A 19622-nucleotide genomic window follows, 5' to 3' on the forward strand; every position below is an offset into this window, starting at 1 on the left:
GTACTGAATGACAGACTTGGGACTCAAGGAGCATTGCCAGCTCCGGACTAGCTTCCATGTAGTCAAATGATTGCCCGATCTTATAACAAAGCGTAATTGGTTTAGTGGTAAAATTCTCCGTTGCCATTCGAGCAGCGTCGGGGAGAGGGTTCGATTCCCTGATTTACGCATTGTCTTTTGCTCAATTTTCGAAGCCCTTCCTGTCCCTCTGATTGAGTATCCTTTTGATTCTTTTTGCGATGTCTGTTTTGCTTGGGTTGATCTACTTGTGGTGTTGTTGAGTTAATTACTAATTCGACCAGGGTCTAGGTTGGTTGCACTTGCCTCAACACAGAGTAAAAATAAGTTACCCCATTATGATCTTCTCTCAGCATGCTCGAAAGAACTAATTGAAAATTCACATGTACAGTAGAATTAGGGTGCCTAAATGTATTTCAGAGTCCCAAACTACTGCGTATAATTGCAGGGTTTGTCTTCTAAGCTTTCCCCTTTATAATAACAGTATAAGCCACGACTGATCGAACAGGGATTTCTAGAGCTTTGTGCATTATATACCTATAATACAAACTGCGAAGGAGTCTCTGTACTTTATGTCTAAAACCTCCAAAACCAGTTCCCTGTCTGCTGCTCCCCATTCTCAAATCACGCAAAGGAAATCTGGGTCTTTCTTGACTCCAGCATATATAAACTCGAAATCCCCGCTGCCTCCGTTACCAATCTTCCAACATTGCTCATTTATCTTCGTCTCCAAACCCGCCTCGTATAGCGATTTCTCTGGCTAGCTCGGCCACTGTTCTGTCACTCAAAACTTCAAAAACCGAGACCTCGACACCGCAGTTGGTGACAACCCAGTTTCGGACGCCAACGGCGACCAGGGAGTCAACACCGTAGACATTGGGAGGCTTCCCAGTGTCAATTTCCTCAGGGAGCATGTTCATGGCTTTGGCAAGCATGAGAGAAAGACCAGTAGTGACTATTTCTGCGGCTGCATCTGGGCCAGAGCAGCATGAAAGAAGGGACTTCAAATCAAAGTCGTTTGAAGCATCAACCACCTTCAGGTCGGGGTTTGAGGTGTCTACCAGGTTGAGGTAGCTATAGAGAGCAGTCCGAGACCAGTATGGGTCAGCTGGCTGATTCTGTCTAATAAGACCGCCAGAGCCAATGCCCATAATAACACGACCAGGCATGGGAACTCCAGGGAAAATCTCAGCAGTGATCGCGTGCGTGATCATGGTAAGAAAATCTTCGTGACGGATACCATAGAACCCACTGGCTCGAAGAATGTCAAGAATCTCCTCATCGTCCGCAAGCATTCCTGCACCGAGGACAGGCCCGAGATCGATGGACACGGCATGCTTTCCTTCGAGGCGGAGGTTGAGGGCGAGGGCATCTTCGAAACAGTTACCCGCAGCGTAGTTGGCTTGGCCACGATTACCAATAACTCCCGCAGAGCTGGCAAGGAAGATGAAGAAGGGGTCCTCTGAGATCGCCGAGATCGCTCGAACTAGGTTATCTGAACCGATTGTCTTTGGTCGGATTGCCTCGGTCCAGTCAGAGTATGTCATGTTTGAGAAAATCGAATCTTTGATAGTCGCAGCACACTGAAACACTCCCTTAATAGGTGGCATTTCTTGACATATCTCTTCTTTGGCCACCTTGGTGAGGGCTTCGGCATCGCAGAGATCAACCTTATATACCCGAGCGTCGATACCTTTATCGCAGAGGTCTTTAAAAAACCGCTGAGACACTTCAGAAGAGGTACCGGTCCGCGACAGGAAGGCAATGTGCCGAGCACCATTTTTAACCAATAATTCGCAGATACTACGACCAAGGCCGCCCAGACCGCCTGCAAGGAGGTAGGTATCAGTACCCGACAAGACTTGATGCAACGACTTGATAGTCTTCTTGATAGCCATATCAACCTGAGGCGTGGTATCAGGACCTCCTGTGATAGAAACGAGCCCAAAAAAGGGATCCTTCTCGATGAGTCCGAATGCTTCCTTGATCCTGCTGATATTGATGTTGATGATCGGCGTAGGAAGTGGCAGGCCATTCACCAAATCATCAGAGATAGTCTCAACCCTTTTACTGAGTTCCTTGACCAGCTCCCCAATGTAGGCTGCATCATGCTTCAACATATTTTGCAAGTCAAAGTTGACGAGCGAAACATCAGACGACAGAACGTGAACAGGTTGAGGACTTGGCAATCTGCAGGGAAACTGCACGACAATACCCCCTGTAAGAAGTCAGTGAATATGTAGTTATAGGAGAAAAGCTGAACATACCTCGGCGAACGCACTTGAAATTATCTTCAACATGTCTCTGTGTAGCGTTGTAGACAAGATCAACCCCGTGTCCCGAACGACTACGGACAACTGTAGTAAAGAGATCCGAGTCGGCATTGACGATGTTTGCCTTCTTTACACCGGCCTCTTCCAGAAACGTTCGTTGTTTGTCTGAATTGGGTCCCATAACAGTCGCAAATACCTCGATAGAGAGTGCAAAGGCTACTTTGATAGCAGCTATCCCGACGCCGCTGGCTCCAGCATGAATCAGAACCGACTTTCCTCGACCAAGTCTTCCAACCTTATCAAAGCAATGAAAGGCTCTAACGAAATGACTGAAGGGAAGAAGAGATGACCACTTTGACACAAAGCGACTGTCTATGTTCACATTGCTTTGAACGGAGCCACTAGTCACAAGACCGCTCACAAGATCACCCGTCATGAATCCAGAAACATTACGGCCAATTCGGCCAATACGGCCACATATTTCAGATCCAACCTCAGATTCCAAGGTTTTACCAATGGCGGTCTCCAAGTCGATGAAGTCGAGAGGCGCGCTTTCGAATATGACTTCAACTTCCCCAGGCTGAGGAGCATATCTTGTTCCAGCAGTAAATATCAAGCTATTATCTGTGAGGTCGGGTTTTGAGACATGAAGCTTCAGATGACGCGGGTAGCCGTGGAATGATACCTTGGCGATCTCGCTAGAAATGCCATTCTCAACAACATCATTCAGCGGCCCAATAGGGATGAGCCGAGGGACGCAAATCACGCCGTTTCTCTCAGCATACTCCAGTTCACGTGGACCAGAGCCTTGATCTGCTACGAATGCTTGAAGGAAGATCTTGTTGACATTTTGGACAACCGAGATGGAATTCAGAGGTGTGTCCACACTCAAGTCAAATGTCACAAATGTTTTCAGGGGTTCTTCGGACATGAGCGTGCGCGCAAGAGCGATCACGAGAGCTCCTTTCGGATTCATCGGGTCCATGTGGGCACTGCGGGAGATCCAGAGAATCCCCTCTACCGCCTGATGAACAGTATGGAAAGCGTTGAACTCTGTCTCAGTCCAGTTGTAGATGGATGCACCCGCATTGGATCCTGCTGAAAAGTCGAGAAGCGAGATGATGGTCTTGTTCTTCAATTTTGAGGGATTGCCCAAGACTTCACTGAGTTGCATGGTACGCATTTTTATGCTAGCTTGGCGCTCCGTGACGAGCTTTCCCGCAAGCCATTGCGTCTCTGAAGGAGGATTGTCGGGCAGAAGGATAACAACATCAGGGACAGATAGCCAATCTTCAGTTGGGTTCTTGCGATTCACCCTAAATTTGATCTCCGCTTTGTCACCATCAACTCCGTTGTAATCAAGTGAGATGATCTCATCGAGTTCGGGGTTTCCATCCGGGTAGTTTTCCATGATATAGCCGGGACGTTTCAAGTGAGAACTGAGCTTGGTGATGTCGATTTTATTTCGAGAACAAACAAGAATCAGGTCATAGTCAGGGAGAGGCTCTGAACCATCTATAGGTCTTTTCTCGATGAAAGGCTCGGCGGTAGTTCCTGCAAAAACGGATGCAATATCAGAGGTTCTGTCGCCAGGGCTAGCCTCAGCCAAAGTATAACGAGAAAACCAAGGTCGTTGGCCTTCGGGGCTGGTCAAAGCAGTGACAATCTTCTGTGTGGTGTCAAATGCACCGCCAACTTGGAGAATAGAAAGTCCTGGCAGCTTATGTGCGAGCTTGTTGACAAAACCCTCGACACTTTCTGTCTTTGAACAAGTTATGTCTTCCATCCATGAGACCTGAGTGCATAGAGTCCGGTTATTTGGAAGAAACCCGTCCCCCTCTCGGGACGATCCAGAGATACCAGTGAAACGAAGACCACGGACTATAACTGATGGTTGTTCCCAGTCAGATTGAGCCATGGCGATATCTGCGCTTGCGTCGCGAACACCAACTCGAGTGGCGGTAGAGTAACCATCAAATTCCTTGTTGATGTCACTGGAAACCTTGTCCGAGACAAAAATGCTCTCAATGAAAGATGGGACCATAGGTTCACTCTCGATAGCGAAGGGTGTTTGAAACATGGAATCTAGAGTCGCAGGATGAATCAGATGATCATACTCGAACTTTGCAGGCATCTTGGACCGCGTGTCAGGAATGCGTATCTTTGTGACACACGCGCCCTTGCTCTTGACTATGTGGACGATATTCTGGAAAAGAGCACCATAATTCATACCCACGATATCTAGAAGCTCGTAGAGTTGTCGAGGCACAACTGGTTCCAGGCAGGACTCTTTGAGCAACTCGTACTCTTCGCGATGTTTCTGGAAGGCAACCTCCCAATTCCCACGCTTATATCGCACCTCGATGCGGCCAGTTGCGTTCTGTTCCCAAGATGAGCTCAATTGCTTCGAATAGATGCAAAATTCAAAAGCAGTATTTTGTGAACTGTGAACAGACGTGCAAGATACACTCTTGAAGTTCATGGCCATTTCCAGTCCATGTGCTGTGGCTGGGACAATCATAGCTCTTTCAATACGCATGTTGATGATTTCATATCCGAGGACATTCTCTTGACCCTTGGCGGCCTGGCAGGCGCCTTGGAGAGCCATGGCAATCATGCCAGCAGCAGGGTAGATGGTCGTCTTTTGTATCTGATGATCTTGGATCCAGGGGTTCTCAGCAATGCGCAGAAAACCCCGCCAACGAGGTTCGAAGGAAATAGCATCAGCTGTGGGAGCACCGATCAGATCTTGACGAGGAAATTCTCTGAATCGTGTTGCTTCACCAAGATGAGACTCGTGCCAATAAGATCTAGTGTGATTCCACGGATAAGGTGGAAGATCAGCCAGAGGCTTAAGGGATATCTGATAAGAACCTCGAGTGACAACCTTTTCCATGCTGAATTTACACCCACATGCCCAGAGCTCGGCCATAGTCCCTAGGAGCGACATTGCGCCGTGGGTCTTTCGGTCAAGAATAGTGCTATATCTGGGCGGATTTGGAAAGCCAAAGAATGTTATGATATCGAGAACTGGCGAGCGCAGAGTTGAACTGGGGCTTAGCTCAACAAGGATGTCTGGGGACTTGTCGGACGGAAGCTGCAGCATAGTGCTTATAGCTGACATGAACACGACAGGAGACACCAAGTTCAAAGCCCAGTAATTGTTGTCAAGCTTGTGCCCGCCAATTTTCTCTCCAGTGACGGAAGAGAACATTGTAACCGATTGCCGGTGCTGACGTGGATTGATCAATCCCAAAGCAGACTTGTACTCTTTCTCGATCTTGAGCATATCCGAGGAATGATAGGCAACCTTGACGGGAAGAATGCGACAGAAGATACCTTTCGCAGAAAGTTCCTTGAAGGCACCCTCGATATTCTCCTTCCTGCCCGATAATGTCAAGGACTGAGGACCATTCACGCAAGCAAGTTCGCATGGGTACTTCTTTTCATCATAACTTTCGTCAAGATCAAGAACGGAAAGGCCAACGACCATCATGGAGCCCTGTGTGCGAGTGTGTTCAATGGTAAGGGATGAAGCAACGAGTCCACGATAATAAGCAACCTCCCAAGCTTCTTCTTTTGTGAGGGCACCCGATGCGTAAGCTGCTGCGATTTCTCCAGAGGAGTGACCAATGACATAATTAGGAGTTATATGAAATGAATCCAAGAGGTCCACAAGAGCCATCTGAATAGCTGTAGTCGCGGGTTGCGAGATTCTGGAGTCAGATATTCGAGTCTCGGCCTCGTCTTTGAGAATTTCCTCGAAAAGGTCGAACTCACTGCCGAGTTTGTTCTTCATGTATCGAGAACCGGCTTCCAACGCGTCGCGGAACGCCTCAAAGGGGAGAAGTTCTTTACCCATTTGCGCAAATTGAGCACCCTGACCACAAAATACAAAGCATATATTGGGCTGCTTGTTCTTTGATGTTCTTTTGAACAAGGCTTCGTCAATGTTCTGAAGTTTGGTGATCAGTTCCTCTCGAGACTTCGCGACCACGGCATGCTTCCATTCGAGGTTGGATCGGCGAGAGCCAAGTGTGTAGGCATAGTTGTGCAAAAAGGTTGTGTCTTCTTCCCCCTGTGACTCCAAGTAAGGGATGTGTGATTCCATGATGCGCCGCACACCCAATTTATCGTGGGACGAGAAGGTAAAAAGCTGAGGCTCGAACATTGCCTTGGTATCGGATGTTCTGCGGGAAGAGGTGATCGCCTCAAAAGAATTGTGGTTTCCCCTAAGTCCACGCGCTGACAGATAACGAGGGGCCTCGTCCATGATAACATGTGCGTTTGTGCCTCCGAAACCGAAGCAGTTGACACTGACACGGCGTAAGCCAGAGACAGGCCAGTCGAGCAGTTCAGTTGGTACCTATGACTGTCAGCGATAGTTAAGTGCATTAAGATGCTGCTACAAACCTTGACCTTCCACTCTTTGAAGTCAATATCAGGATTGGGCTTCTGGAAATTGATATTGGGCGGGATCTTGGCATGTTCCAGAGTCAAAACGCCCTTGATGAGGCCTGCTACGCCAGCGGCGCCTTCGAGATGGCCAATGTTGGGCTTGATCGAGCCGACGACAATGGGATTCTCGATGTCGCGAACAGTGCAAAGCGACTCTGAAATGGCTTTCAGTTCGCGCCAATCTCCGGCTTTAGTTCCCGTGCCGTGGCACTCAACATAACCTGTTTGACTGAAGTCAAGGCCGGCAGACTCGTAAACAGAGTTGATGTTGGCGACTTGGGCCTCCTTGCTCGGGAGGGTAATGCCTTTGACTATTAGTATTGCTGCTATAACTCAAATATTGACCACCTTACCTGTCGTATGACCGTCCTGGTTGACTTTTGTTGCTCGAATAACTGCACGAATTGTATCGTTATCACGAATGGCATCTGATAAACGCTTCATGACAACAACACCGATACCCTCGCCTCTACCATAACCATTGGCTCGAGAGTCGAAAGTGAAGCATTTACCATCAGGGCTTAGGAAATTGAGAGCTGTCATAGGCATCATAGTATTTGGCGTAAGAATCATACCAGCCCCGGCGGCAATGGCCTGCAAACTTGTCAAAATCGCACGAAAGGAAATAGTGGATATTACACCTACAAGTGATGTCTCTTTTGCCCGGAGGCTCTGTGAGGCAAGGTGAACAGACACAAGACTGCCACTGCAGCCTGTATCAATAGTCATGCTGGGGCCATGAAGGTTGAAGAAGTGCGAGATTCGATTTGCCATTATGGCAATGCCGTTTCCAGTAGCAGCGTACTGAGGCTGCCAATCCGGATCTCGGAGACAGACTTGCTCGTAGTCTGACAGAATTAGCAAGGCTTTCCATCAAATATTGGATATACTTACCTTTGACAAAAGAACCGACGTACACAGCCGCATCGCTGCCATCGATATCTTCTTTGCGGATTCCCGCTAAAGTTCCATGGTCAGTTTCGACCAGCACAGGTATTTTGGTAGACTAACCATTTTCAAGGGCCTCGTATGAAGCCTCAAGGAGAATTCGTTGTTGGGGATCGATGGCTTTGGCATCTTCAGCCGAAATCGAGAAGAACTAGAGGAAAGAGCAAGGTTAACCGAGTAACTGTAGCAACTGCGAGCCCCAAAACCAAAACTTACGGAAGCATCAAAAGAAGCAAAATTGCCCTTGATGAAATGAGCTCCTCGGAAAGAAATCTACTCAAGTCAGATCATTCAGCCATGTTATACCGACCAGAAGTATGTTGCTGTTGACTTACACTGCCCTGTCGATTGCCGCTAGGATGATAGTACCCGTCAATGTTGAGACGGTCCTTGGGAAATTCAGACCACTGAGACTCTCCACGTTCCAGAACTTTCCATAGTTCTTCTGGGGAAGAGGCATCGCCAGGGAATCGCAGACCAATGCCTACGATGGCAATGTCGTCCTCCATAACGCCCAAAGCACACCTCCAAAAAGCAATGCAAAAGAAGTCGGTAGCAAAATCTTACTTTGTCCTCTCTTTTCTTCAAGGAAATATCCAGAATGAACCAAGATAGGATGCAGCAGTAAGGGTTTCCTTGATAGCAAAAATGTCTCTTGTGAAGAGGAGGAAAGGAAGGAAAGACAATTCCAGCAGGTCGATTCTGAAATTCCAAGACTAAGGTACCTATGCGAATAACTGGGTTCCCTACTACCTAACCTACCTTAGTGAATCACTGACTGCCGGTCTGCCAGTGTTAGGTAGAAGATATCTTGCCAGTGTACGCACCAAGAATCGGTAAAGAGCTTGGATTTGGTGCGAGAAGTTGAGGTAGGTACTTAGCACTGGCAGACAGATACTGAGATCTTATGGGAATTTCACTCGGATGATAATGAAGCAATATGAGAGACAGAGCAGAACCTGGGAATTATCAGGTTCAAAGGATTTTTCTAGTGATAATAACTAGATATTATCTTTCCTTGTGTTTGTGGCTACAATGAAAGAAAGGGGGCGGGAGTCCATATTTGACTCTTTCCATGGATCAAACTGTAGCAACCGGGCCTATATCATCGCCTTGTTGAACTATGTTTCAAGAAGTAAATAGGGCCGATGCCGTCATTGATGCTTTACGCCCCATGGCTTCTTAGGTCCGCCCGTGTTATAGTCGGTGTGAACCAATTGAAGGCATCTTCTTGATGCCAAGACCTGCAGGAAGGCTTAGATGAAAGTTGATCATATTGATGTTCTTTGTGCAGAGTCTTATGATAGTGGGAAAACTGATTGTCAGTTTCCTTGTCGACGGTAGCTTGCTCTGGATGGAGGCGTGCTGCAGTGTCCCGTCAAGTCTAGAAGGCATCGTACTTCTTTCAGTCGGCCTAGAAGCTTTACCGCCCTTTCAGATGAACTTCATACACATCTCCGGAAAGTTCTACCTATTTGACGTGCCGCCTTGCCTGTCAAGCTTTGTTCTGATGCTGGGCAGGGCATATCTAGAGCAGCATGCGGGAAAGGGACGGATCAGATGCATGGTCAAGAATTGCTCCAAATAGATGTTCAAGACAAAGAAGCAAATAATTCATTACCTTCGTCTACAAGAGCGCAGTGAGACACCGGAAATCTATGAGCATTGGAACGAGCCTAATGTTCATTGGGGTTCGGAGCTCAGACATGGAAACAGGAGTAATGCCAACAAGTCATAAGGAAGGGCAACTTCTACGATGAACTTGGCATACAAACTGCCATGAGATGATTACACGAGGGAGGGAACTAGGACTTACTAGTTTTTTAACGACCAAGTAATGGCACTGGAGGATGATAGCAGGCTACGCTCGGGTCCATCATTTCAAGAGGAGAGTCCGCTGCAAACATAGCCCGGATAGTCAGTATTTCTTCATCTGGGCTTCGGCGTGGTGAAAATGATCTCTACGAAGGTAGTCCGCAAGAAATGCAGCTGCATATCTGACAGCCTGGCTCTGAACCGACTTCGGATGGAATAAGCTGATGCAAGATGACACATGTGTGAAAGGTCAACATAGACCAGAAGCAGACTGGCAAGATCAACCAACAGACCAACTAAAATCGATGGGGTGTCCCAATATTACATACGGGAAGCTCACTGTTCCACAGCGGCTACATGAGGCATGCAATGCCATGCACGGAAGACCGACTGGGGAATAGCCGTTGGTAGCCTCCCGAAGCAGGGATCGCACTACGTCAGATGGGAGCGTCTCCATAACGGAAACAACAAGATGATAGGTCCTAGTCACAGCTCTTGTCTCAATTTCCGAGTAGAGTTTAAGTTGCGGGAGACTACCATACTTCAGCATCATCACGTGGAACGTCGTCAATTTCAAGACGGGCTATCCGTCCCAGAACCATTAGCCGAACACAGTGTCTTGGGCATATTTCTCGCCATCAAGCCATCGTGTTCCTAGATCATCCGATTATCTGGCAAGAGTGTGGAACAAAGTTACACAGGTAGCGCCAGGCGAGCGTCGTTTGGCTGACCAGCTACCTAAAGACTCAACCGTACGACGCAGCTACCCATCAGTCAAGGCGCTTTGGCATACCCAACCATTACCGATGTTTCCCTCAACCTTGGGTTCTTATCTGATACCCGAATTTGCTCGCAAGAAACGTCTTGCCTGAGGATCTTGTGCAAGTGAGAGGGACTCAGCTATGACTGAACAAACTAAATTCATGAACACAAGGCTAGCACTCTTACATATGAGCGACACATTTATCATGAACAACAAGCTTTCTTCGTTTTACATTCCTGGGTTAGCTTTGGATTATTTTGGTGTGCAATTCAAACAACACTAGCGAGTTGGGAACCGACAAGCCTTCGTCTAGGTAGCCAAAACGCTGGCCCAGCCACGAGCAGAGAGCCGTGCCATGTGTAACCACCACACAAGCGGGATCCTACAGTTTTACCGAGGTTTCTTCGTTTGGATTATCAAGCGGCGGCAAGAGGATTTCCCGTTATGGACACAGCAAACAAAGCTGTTGACAATGGGCTCCGGTTGGCTTCGTATCAACTCACCCAATGTACCATGTCACGCAGACAGGACTCACACAAAGGCATCTTTGACCTTCTTCACCTTTTGCCTTTCGTTCAGCTCAGACTCATGCTCTCAAAGCTTCTTCTTACCAGTAACACCAATCAGTGGGTCATAGACAACCATGTTTAACATGAGAGCAATGCACTGGGTATCACAGCACCCGTCATAGCCACTACTCCTAGAACCGTGTCACTGTCAGAAAAGATCTCATGTCCTTCGCAGTTGCAAAAGATTTTGGGTTATTTTCTTTGGCGCAGATGTTTGAGGTTGGCGACGGTGTTGAGTGGCCTCTTGTGGCCTCTTCGCTTGTAGTCGTGTAACGGTTGAGAACCATGTCTCAAATATCAATTCGGTCCTTCGCCTTCTCCGGCAAGATAGTTACCAAGTTGTATGAATGTTTCAAGAGTATTATGTTCCAAGCCAGGTGTGTTGTCTCTTTGCCTACATATTTTCTGCGGAGCGACTCGATATGAAAAGCTCCAAGCTTTTCCAATCGGATACAACTAAAGATCTTTGAAATCCATAGTACCAACCTTACCGACAGATTATCTCGTTCTTTTCTCTGCAGGGAACTTACCAAAATCGAAGGGTTCCTACTTTGTCAAGACCGGAGGCCGCGCCTTCACTCGAGGAAACTCTCTAGGCCTTTAGCTGCACTATCACTTATCCACATTACCAATCTTGACCCTTCAACTTCAACTTTGACATCGGATCCAAGTCTATCTTGAAGCTCTCAAGCGCTTCCAAGAAATTGCATCGGAACATTTCGAGTGTGGGAAAAGATCGATAGCAAAGATGGCCAACGAATATCGAATGTCTCTCTCCTATCCAAACCCTTCCCTGGGCCAAATAGCAGTGACGGAGAATGACTTAGAAGAGAATGCTCCAATGGCGACAGAGATCATCGGATTGCGTAAGCATTCAATCACTGGGCCTCGACGAGTAGTTCTTGTCATCTCGTAAGGGAGTTATTACGTTGACATATGGAACTTGCTAATTGACATATTCAGGTTGTTGGCTGGGCTGCTCTTTTCGAGCCTTGACACTTCCATCGTCTCGACTTCGCTCGTCACCATCTCGCACGACCTTGACGACTTCACAAACGCCCCTTGGATAGTTCTAGCATACCTCCTGACATACATGGGTGAGTCTCCCTCAAGATCGTGAACCGAGAGAACATCCTTTGACAAGATGCAACAGGATTCGCTGTCTGTGTGTCCAAATTGAGTGACATCTATGGACGGCGCAACATACTCGTGGTATCATGGGTCATTTTCGTTGGTTTCTCGCAGGGCTGTGGATCGGCAACTAGTATGACAGCTTTGTATGCCGCCTACTCTGTACTCTGTTCTCAAGCTGACCCCTTTCAGGATCGTATGCCGCGCTTTCCAAGGCATGGGTGCATCTGGTCTGTACAGCTTAACACAGATCGGCCTGGTAGAGGTTGGACCTTCTCACAGTCCCAGTTTGATAGGGGCTTTGATTGGTGTTACCCTCGCCGTCGCCTTTGTACTGGGTCCCATCATCGGCGGTGCGGTTTCTCAGCTTTCAGACTGGAGGTGGTTGTTCAACATGAAGTAAGTATTCTGGTACATACTTAAAGAAATACTGACGACGTCAGCATCCCTTTCGGCTTGGTTGCGATCCTCACAATTACAAACCTCTGGCCGCACGAAGAAGTGGCACACTTCTTCTCATGGAAGGCTTTCACCAGCATCGATTTCCTCGGAAGCGCAACCCTTCTTACCAGTTCAGGCTTTCTGGTGTTCGCTGTCCAGCAAGCCGGCTCAGAGACGTTCGCTTGGGGGAGTCCAGAGATCATCTCTGCTTTGGTCATTTCAGGCGTAAGCTGGCTCGTGTTCGTGTGGTGGGAGGTGCACTTGGAGACAAGGCCATTGCGCAGCATCGAGCCAATTTTCCCGATCCGATTGATGCTTCGAAGAGTATACTCTGCCGGGCTACTGTAAGTTGGAAAACAAAGATATGCCCATGATCCCAGCTGACACCAATTAGGGTTACTTTATTCACCGGGTTTCCTTATATCTCACTTTCTATCGTCATTCCGGAAAGATTTCAAATTGTCAGCCGTGAAGAAGTCCTAACGGCAGGGTTGCATATCCTCCCTATGCTTGGCGCTTGTGCTGTTGGTTCGTTTCTTGGGGGTGCCATTTCGAGCCGGAGAAACAACACGTCCCTGACTCTTCTGGGGGCATCGTGCCTACAGCTCCTTGGAGTCGGCCTAATGTCAATGTTGACTGGGCCAGACTCACATAGTAAAGCCCAATATGCCTTCCAAGCAATTTTCGGGCTTGGCGTCGGTCTCTCTTTTTCTGCCGCAACTATCATGACTAGTATACTCGCCGCTGAGCGGAGTGAGCTCGCCTCTGCACAAGGTGCTGTAGCACAGTCCCGTGTCTTGGGCGGTTGCATTGGTCTTGCGGTTTGCACTGTCATTTTCAACTCCCACGTCAATGTATATCTCCAGGACCATTTGACACCCGCTCAACTCGCCAGTCTCCACCGATCACCACTAACAAGTTTACAACTACCGGGACATCTACAAGACTTAGTTCGGGATGTTTATGCCGGTGCGTTTGCAGAAGAAATTAAGGTCATGATGCTCGTGTGTGCCGTCATGGTAGCTTTGTCTCTTTTCTCGCTGGAAAGGAACCCGGCGCCCCTGGAAAGGTTGACGGCTTTTCCTAAAGATCAGTTTTCTTCCAGAAGAGGCAGTGAATCTGCGACGGAGATGACTGATATATCTAGTATACGCCGTTCTGCCTGAGACTGATTCACATCATTCTTTGAAGTTTATTGTGCAGCACTACATTCGATACCAAACAGATCGATCCTGGGGCGAACAAGTTAGTTTTGGTTTTGGGTGGCATATCTGGCGTTAGTTTACAGGCTTGTAGGTTTTCTCATACATGGCTGTTGAGATATTCTGGTTATCGCGGCGTACGGTGGCATATGTACAGAGCTCTGTTAGCATAGGTCTTTAGATAGTCATATTCTTTGAATACGATAAGCAGTGAAAGAATTCAATAGCTGGTTAGCTGATGGTTCATTGCTCAAACGCTCGACTGCAAAATAGACGATAAAGCGCTGTTGCATAGTGTGCCACTGAAATGACTACGAAATGGATGGTTCCCGTACCTGAAGACAAAGGCATCCAGACAAGTCTCGGTCACTTATGATGATTCTTAAGCAGATAGCTCCCTTGTGCTACTCTGGTGCCCCATCTTGCGTAGAACACAACGCTGAATCAACTGGTTCTAGAGCCGCCGACTGCAGTTACTGCTGTACTACAAACTTGGTGTTTCTCCTCGGCCAGTCGGCCATGCACGAAAGTCCGCAATCGGGGGTTCTTTGAGAGACCTCGTGATAACGCAAGCCGTCTTTGAGACAGTTTGGTGCCGCAAATGGCGTATGTTTCCAGAGTCAAGACAAATGGGCTTCGTTCTGTGCTTTCCACGCCATCATGCTCACAGTTCGGTTCACGGGTGAATATTCATGTTAGGGACGTACATATGCCACTTTGCGGAACTCTTCAATCTATTGACATGTATGAAGGAATATTAGCTGTTCGATTTACTTCGTGATTCCCTGTTCAGGAAGAGTGATCGGCGCCACCGACAGCCTGGGGTTTGAAGTAGACAGTCATAACCCCCTGAGGGTTAAGCGAGCCCTTGACAAAGTCCTTGAGCGCTTGGTGAGCCTGGCAACCCTCGTCATAATACTTCATGTCCTCCATGCTAGCGAACTCGGTCTTGGAGACAAAGGTGTATCCCTGAGACCGAGCATCCTCATCGGCAGCACCAACAACCATGGAGAGGATATAGGGCTTGCCATCCTTGAGCAGATAGATGATCAGGTATGTACAAGTAAAGATACGACTTGAGGCGACTCACCTTTTGCTGAGAGGCATTGAGCTTGTGGTACTGGTCCAGAAGCTTGGCCTGCTCGTCCTTGCTTGGCAGTTTGAACATGGTGATTCGGTGCACACGGTTGGCCATCTTGACGGTAGGGATCTGAGTAAAAGGTCTGGATACGGCTTTGATGTGTTGCGAGATTCGTGCGGGGTTTGTGGGGATACGGCTAGAAGAAAAGGTGAGAGCTCGACAGACAAGCCTCGAGTTCATATATGATCTTGTGATAGCTCGGAGAAGCACAATGAGGGCAGTGTCAAGGTAAGCAATGCCCGAATTGGATAGTTGAGTAGTATTTAACGAAGACAATGCGTGAGGCGGTTTCATGCGGGCCAGACGCGGGGGCGGCTCAGGAGCTTATCCCCGCCCACATAGCCTAGAAGATGAACCCCATGTTTGGAGGTTGCTTTTTAACAGATACCAACCAATCATCTTTCATTATTTCTTACAACCAAGTACGGAGTATGTATGTACTTGGGATTATGGAGTTTTGTTTCCGCACCTGAGCCCGAGTCATTCCGTTGTTTATGCCGCAAAAACGGAATTCACTGATGCTCCCCACGAGCCGGGCTGTCAAATGAATCTCCAACTTCAGCCATGAACAAAGGGCACATAGGGCCGAAACAGCCGGTAATCTGTGAGGCGATATTGGCGGGACAATTATTTTCCATCTGTGTTGTCCAATGGATCTGAAACCTCGGTGCACGGTAGATCAGTCGGCTCAGGGATTACCCCAGATTCACCCAGCTCTAAGTGGTCAGCAGATTTAACCTTATCGCTGTAATGAACATGACATGGACGAAAAGAGTACCAGTTTCGTCGCTTTCCTCCTTCTATTCCAGGCACAGAACTGTTCTAGATCCTGCGCCATGCATAGTGCATGAATGCCAATCAGGCTATACTGCGTCTGGGTATCTAGTAAGCGAAAATGTACTCCTCAGTCCAACAACACCAACCTCTTTAGCAATGATGAGTGTGTTTGATAGATCCAAAGGCACATTGGCAATCTCCTAGACTTCTGGGCTTGGCAGTCAACCTCACTGTTGCTAGCATTGACTCAACTGTTTGTGCTGTCATTGTGGGATACGATTTAGAGGACGATTACCTCCTGTCGTTGCTTTCTTTTCTCAGTTCTTTCGTAACTAACACGTCCAGAGCCAAAGTCAAACATGATAACCAAGCTGTCGACTACGCACTCGATTAACCCTACCTATACTGCGTTTCTGCCCCTTCCATCTCGATGAATCACTGTCTCCATTGATCTCTTCATCTAACCCTAGACCTTTGCCGTTTATTTTCCCTTTTTGCTTTCCTACTTAACTCCTTCGCTAACTGCTATGTATGAAAACAATAAAAATCACTTTTGTTGCAAATACCTCAATGCGCACATAATATCCTTCCTGACAAAAGGCGCTGTCTATAACGTTTTCGTTACCACGTACCCCTCCAATCCACCTTGGAGGTCACCAAGTTGTCGACACAAGCTTTCAACAAGCGGAGGCATTGCCTCACTCGCTACAGGGTAGTTTTGTCGGAATATGAGCCTTGCCAGCGACAAAACTGCAACATAGTTCGACACAGGCTCTAATTGAAGACGCAACCCTTCTGGAGACGAAAGTGATGGGGCGCCCTGACCAAGCTCAAGGAAAAGGGTCGTCTCCCTCGTCTCTGGTTCATTAAGTGATAAGACTTCTTGTCCCATTCCTTGATCGCCGTTCGCTGTTCTCTGCGAAAGCAAGCCATACGCCCACAGCGTCAGACTAGCAAGGTAAACAACCATAGCGTTGAATCCTCGCAGTGTTGTTGGTATACACTCTTGTGCATGCCGGAGGACCTGTCCAGCATGCCAGGCAGCATACCGGGCCTCTGGTCCAGGTAGCCAAGTACTCTCTAATAACTGCATTGCTCTGCGAGATTCTTCGTCGCCCTTTCTGCCCGCCAGCCGCTGTACGTCGTCCAACGAGACATGTATGATCATCATGAAAAAGTCTGAAAGAAGCGATAGCTCAGGTTTTGGTGTCTGTGCAGATTTGAGCTGGGTTGACAGCTTACGAAGGCCCTCATAGAGATCCTGGTAAAGAGAGCGTGCCCATTCAGGAACATTAGATCCCGGCCGGTCTGGAGCTGCGTGATGACATTGAGCGATGGCGTTACGGTACGTCCAGATTTGTCCCCACAGCCCATGCAGAGCAGTTTTGCAGCAAGATTCTGTGTCCACCCACGTGTTCTGTTCAGTCATGACAAATTGACAGTCTCTCACATCGGAAAGGCGAGGGAAACCGGTAGGAGGGAAAGATCCCTTGGCCAAGTTCAAGTCCCACCATATCTGGGAATCACCAGCTTTCCAGAGATCACGGGCCGCCGGAAGTGCGAAGTCGAGCTGGCTGTATGCTAACGTGGGTCCTTTCCACGACACGATCGATGTTTGCATATCGTGGAGAAATGTACGGATGGCTAACCTGTACGCTAGTTAGTATGCTAGCGACTTCGGCATGGTAGTATAAGTAACCTTTTGTAAGATTCAATTGTCGTGAATGTCTGCCATTTCGACTCAAGTGCCTCAAGAGAGTCGCCAGCGTTGGGCGTATGTGTAGTCAAGTCTGACGTGAAGCTCAACTTCCCTGTTTTTCGAAGCAGCTATTCGGGATTAGTCTGCTAGCCAGACTCATAATCACAATAGACTTACAGTCAAAAGCTGGGGCGCAAAGCTTTCTGCCATCTCAGCCTGACGATTGAAGCCACTCCATTGACCAGTTTCAAGGTGGAGGACAGACGCTTGAAGAAGTGTGATATCTCGCACGGCCAGGCATGAAGATTCAAGCTGTTTTGCAGTCAGCATGTGGTAAACCTTTTGCCAATATCTTTGGCTCACCATCGCTACACCATGGTCCATACTTACTCGTTTCCCAATGACACTTGCCGTGATCTCATCGAGAGCCAGGCCGAATTGCCATATAGCCGGAGTAGATATACATGAAGCCCCACTTGAGACAACGGCGGAGAAAAGCTCTTGGCTGCTTGTCGAGGGATCGAATGACGATCTGTGAATAAAAGCCTCACTCTTGGGGTCTTCACTTTTGAAGTACGTCTCGATCATGAAGCCCAATAACTCAGCTGATGGGAATGTTGGTACTCGATGTGGAGTCGGATTGTTGGCAAGAACCATGGCGAACATGCTGTCGCGTAAGTAGGGTGAAACGATATCGGAGCGAGACACTAGGCTCCCTGCCTGACCATTGGCCTCGGGCTCATACAACCATACTGAACGCTGAAGGAGTGCGTCCACCGAGACAGTATCTTTACGGCCTTGGTGTGATGTGCGTTTTCCTGCATTGCCAGACTGAGGATTTCGTCCGGCCACACCCGAGCCTGGAATCTTGTACGAGCCAAAATCTACATCCCAAGAGAACTCAATCTCCGGAAAGATGCTTTGCGTCGCGGCGAAAAACAAAGATTCCCCAGGTGAATCCTCAAGTCTGGGCGCGCCGAGAGAAGAGGTGACGCTGTAATCGACGGCAGCATCGGCGGCGGGACCTTGATTAGCAATGGTTGATTGGGGCAAAGCATAGGTAGCTTCACTGGCCGTAAAGACCTGGCTGTCGTTGCCTGTAGTTGAGGCAACCATTGAACTGTCCGACGGCGACATACCAGCCTGCGACTCAGACGTGCGGTATTGGTTCCCACGTCTCACTGGCATCTGGCATGCCAAACTCTTACTACGGCAGCGGCTACACGGTTTCTGATCTTCGCATTTTGCCTTGGAAGCAGCGCAATTGAGACATGCCTCGGCCGCGCGGTCGCTTCTTCTGATGAACGGGCGGTCTTTTGCGGCGCCATCTCGATCGTGTGTGGTCTCGTGCCGTGTCAAGAGGTCGGCGCGATTAAAACGCTTGGGGCATCGGGTGCATTGGTACGGCCGGGCATTCTCGTGCGACCTGAGGTGTCTGGTCAGGTGGTCGGCTCGCTCATAGACGCGACGGCAGATATGGCAGACGTGAGACGGCGATGAGGCGGACGCATCAGAAAGTTTTCTCTTGGCAGGCAACGTAGAGGCAACTCGCTGGGATATTTCCCCTTGGGGTTGTTGCAGTGCGGGATCCAACTGCTGCTGAAAGATCTGATGCTTCGAGGGCGACACAGGAGGCAGTGACTGCTGCAACTCATGGTGTTCCTGCTGCAAGGGTGGCTGAGCCCGTTGATTCGAATCAGCTAAGGACACAGGCGTTGCGAGGGAGAACAGGGACGAAAGGAGCATGTCTGAGCCGGCGGCATCGCAAAGAATGTCGATGCCATTCTGCTCCGTGGCCGCCATTGGATTCGAAGCCGTCGCCTCAGACAAAACCAGACCAAGCCGGGCTGTGCCGTTCTGGCCGCGGGACAATTGGCTAACCGGACGTGGACTGGAAGAAGAAACCAGTCGTTTGAGCCAAGGCAGCAGGGATCGCTGACTGACTGTTGAGGGGATCGCGAGACAATCCAATGCCGTTGTACTGTAGTTCGGAAGAGAGGGGGCGGGGGGCGGGAGATGGGCGGCAAGCGTCAATAGATCTTGGTGGGGTTCGCGGCTGTCCAGCGAGTGGCGGCAATTCAATTTCACCATCAGGAGCTGAGGATGTCGAGCCCCACTTTCCGGAGCCGGGAAATATGGAATCTAGTGATCGGACCCGAGTCCGCAACACGTATGTATTGATCACATTGTCACGGTGAGGCGCGAAGTGTCGTACAGCTAAACTCAGAATAACACAACACTGAGCTTTACGCCTGGGATGAACGCATTCCTCCATGTTAGTTCGGTAAACATGAGGCTGATCAGGGGAGTTTCCTTAGCTACCCCTTGCGTCGCCCTCAAACTTTGACAGCTGAAGTGACTCCCTTCATTGACCTAAGAGTAGCCGC

The 19622-nt window shown here is 48.7% G+C and overlaps 4 protein-coding genes across 4 annotated transcripts; 1 reads left to right on the forward strand and 3 right to left on the reverse strand.

The window, feature by feature from the left end:
• Nucleotides 1-731: 731 nt before the first annotated feature.
• FSUBG_2372 (polyketide synthase) lies at nt 732-8206 on the reverse strand (the record flags this gene model as incomplete). Its single annotated transcript, XM_036680137.1, has 9 exons — nt 732-2236; nt 2286-6657; nt 6705-7054; nt 7103-7343; nt 7395-7597; nt 7644-7709; nt 7761-7848; nt 7914-7970; nt 8033-8206. 9 exons carry the CDS (start codon nt 8204-8206, stop codon nt 732-734), a joined length of 7056 nt encoding a protein of 2351 aa, XP_036542049.1.
• Nucleotides 8207-11592: 3386 nt separating this feature from the next.
• Nucleotides 11593-13503, forward strand: FSUBG_2373 (multidrug transporter; the record flags this gene model as incomplete). The annotated part of the gene is made up of 7 exons (XM_036680138.1): nt 11593-11756; nt 11808-11941; nt 11998-12121; nt 12168-12374; nt 12419-12760; nt 12811-13389; nt 13440-13503. The coding sequence occupies 7 exons, from the start codon at nt 11593-11595 to the stop codon at nt 13501-13503; spliced, it is 1614 nt and encodes a 537-aa protein (XP_036542050.1).
• A 904-nt stretch (nt 13504-14407) lies between these two features.
• FSUBG_2374 (stress responsive A B barrel domain protein) lies at nt 14408-15053 on the reverse strand (the record flags this gene model as incomplete). Its single annotated transcript, XM_036680139.1, has 2 exons — nt 14408-14650; nt 14709-15053. The coding sequence occupies 2 exons, from the start codon at nt 15051-15053 to the stop codon at nt 14408-14410; spliced, it is 588 nt and encodes a 195-aa protein (XP_036542051.1).
• Nucleotides 15054-16143: 1090 nt separating this feature from the next.
• Nucleotides 16144-19326, reverse strand: FSUBG_2375 (transcription factor Pig1p; the record flags this gene model as incomplete). Its single annotated transcript, XM_036680140.1, has 4 exons — nt 16144-17185; nt 17236-17363; nt 17413-17547; nt 17626-19326. The coding sequence occupies 4 exons, from the start codon at nt 19324-19326 to the stop codon at nt 16144-16146; spliced, it is 3006 nt and encodes a 1001-aa protein (XP_036542052.1).
• Nucleotides 19327-19622: the final 296 nt, after the last annotated feature.

This window comes from Fusarium subglutinans (genome assembly GCF_013396075.1).
Source record: "Fusarium subglutinans strain NRRL 66333 chromosome Unknown NRRL66333_c0000020, whole genome shotgun sequence".
Classification (NCBI taxonomy): domain Eukaryota; kingdom Fungi; phylum Ascomycota; class Sordariomycetes; order Hypocreales; family Nectriaceae; genus Fusarium; species Fusarium subglutinans.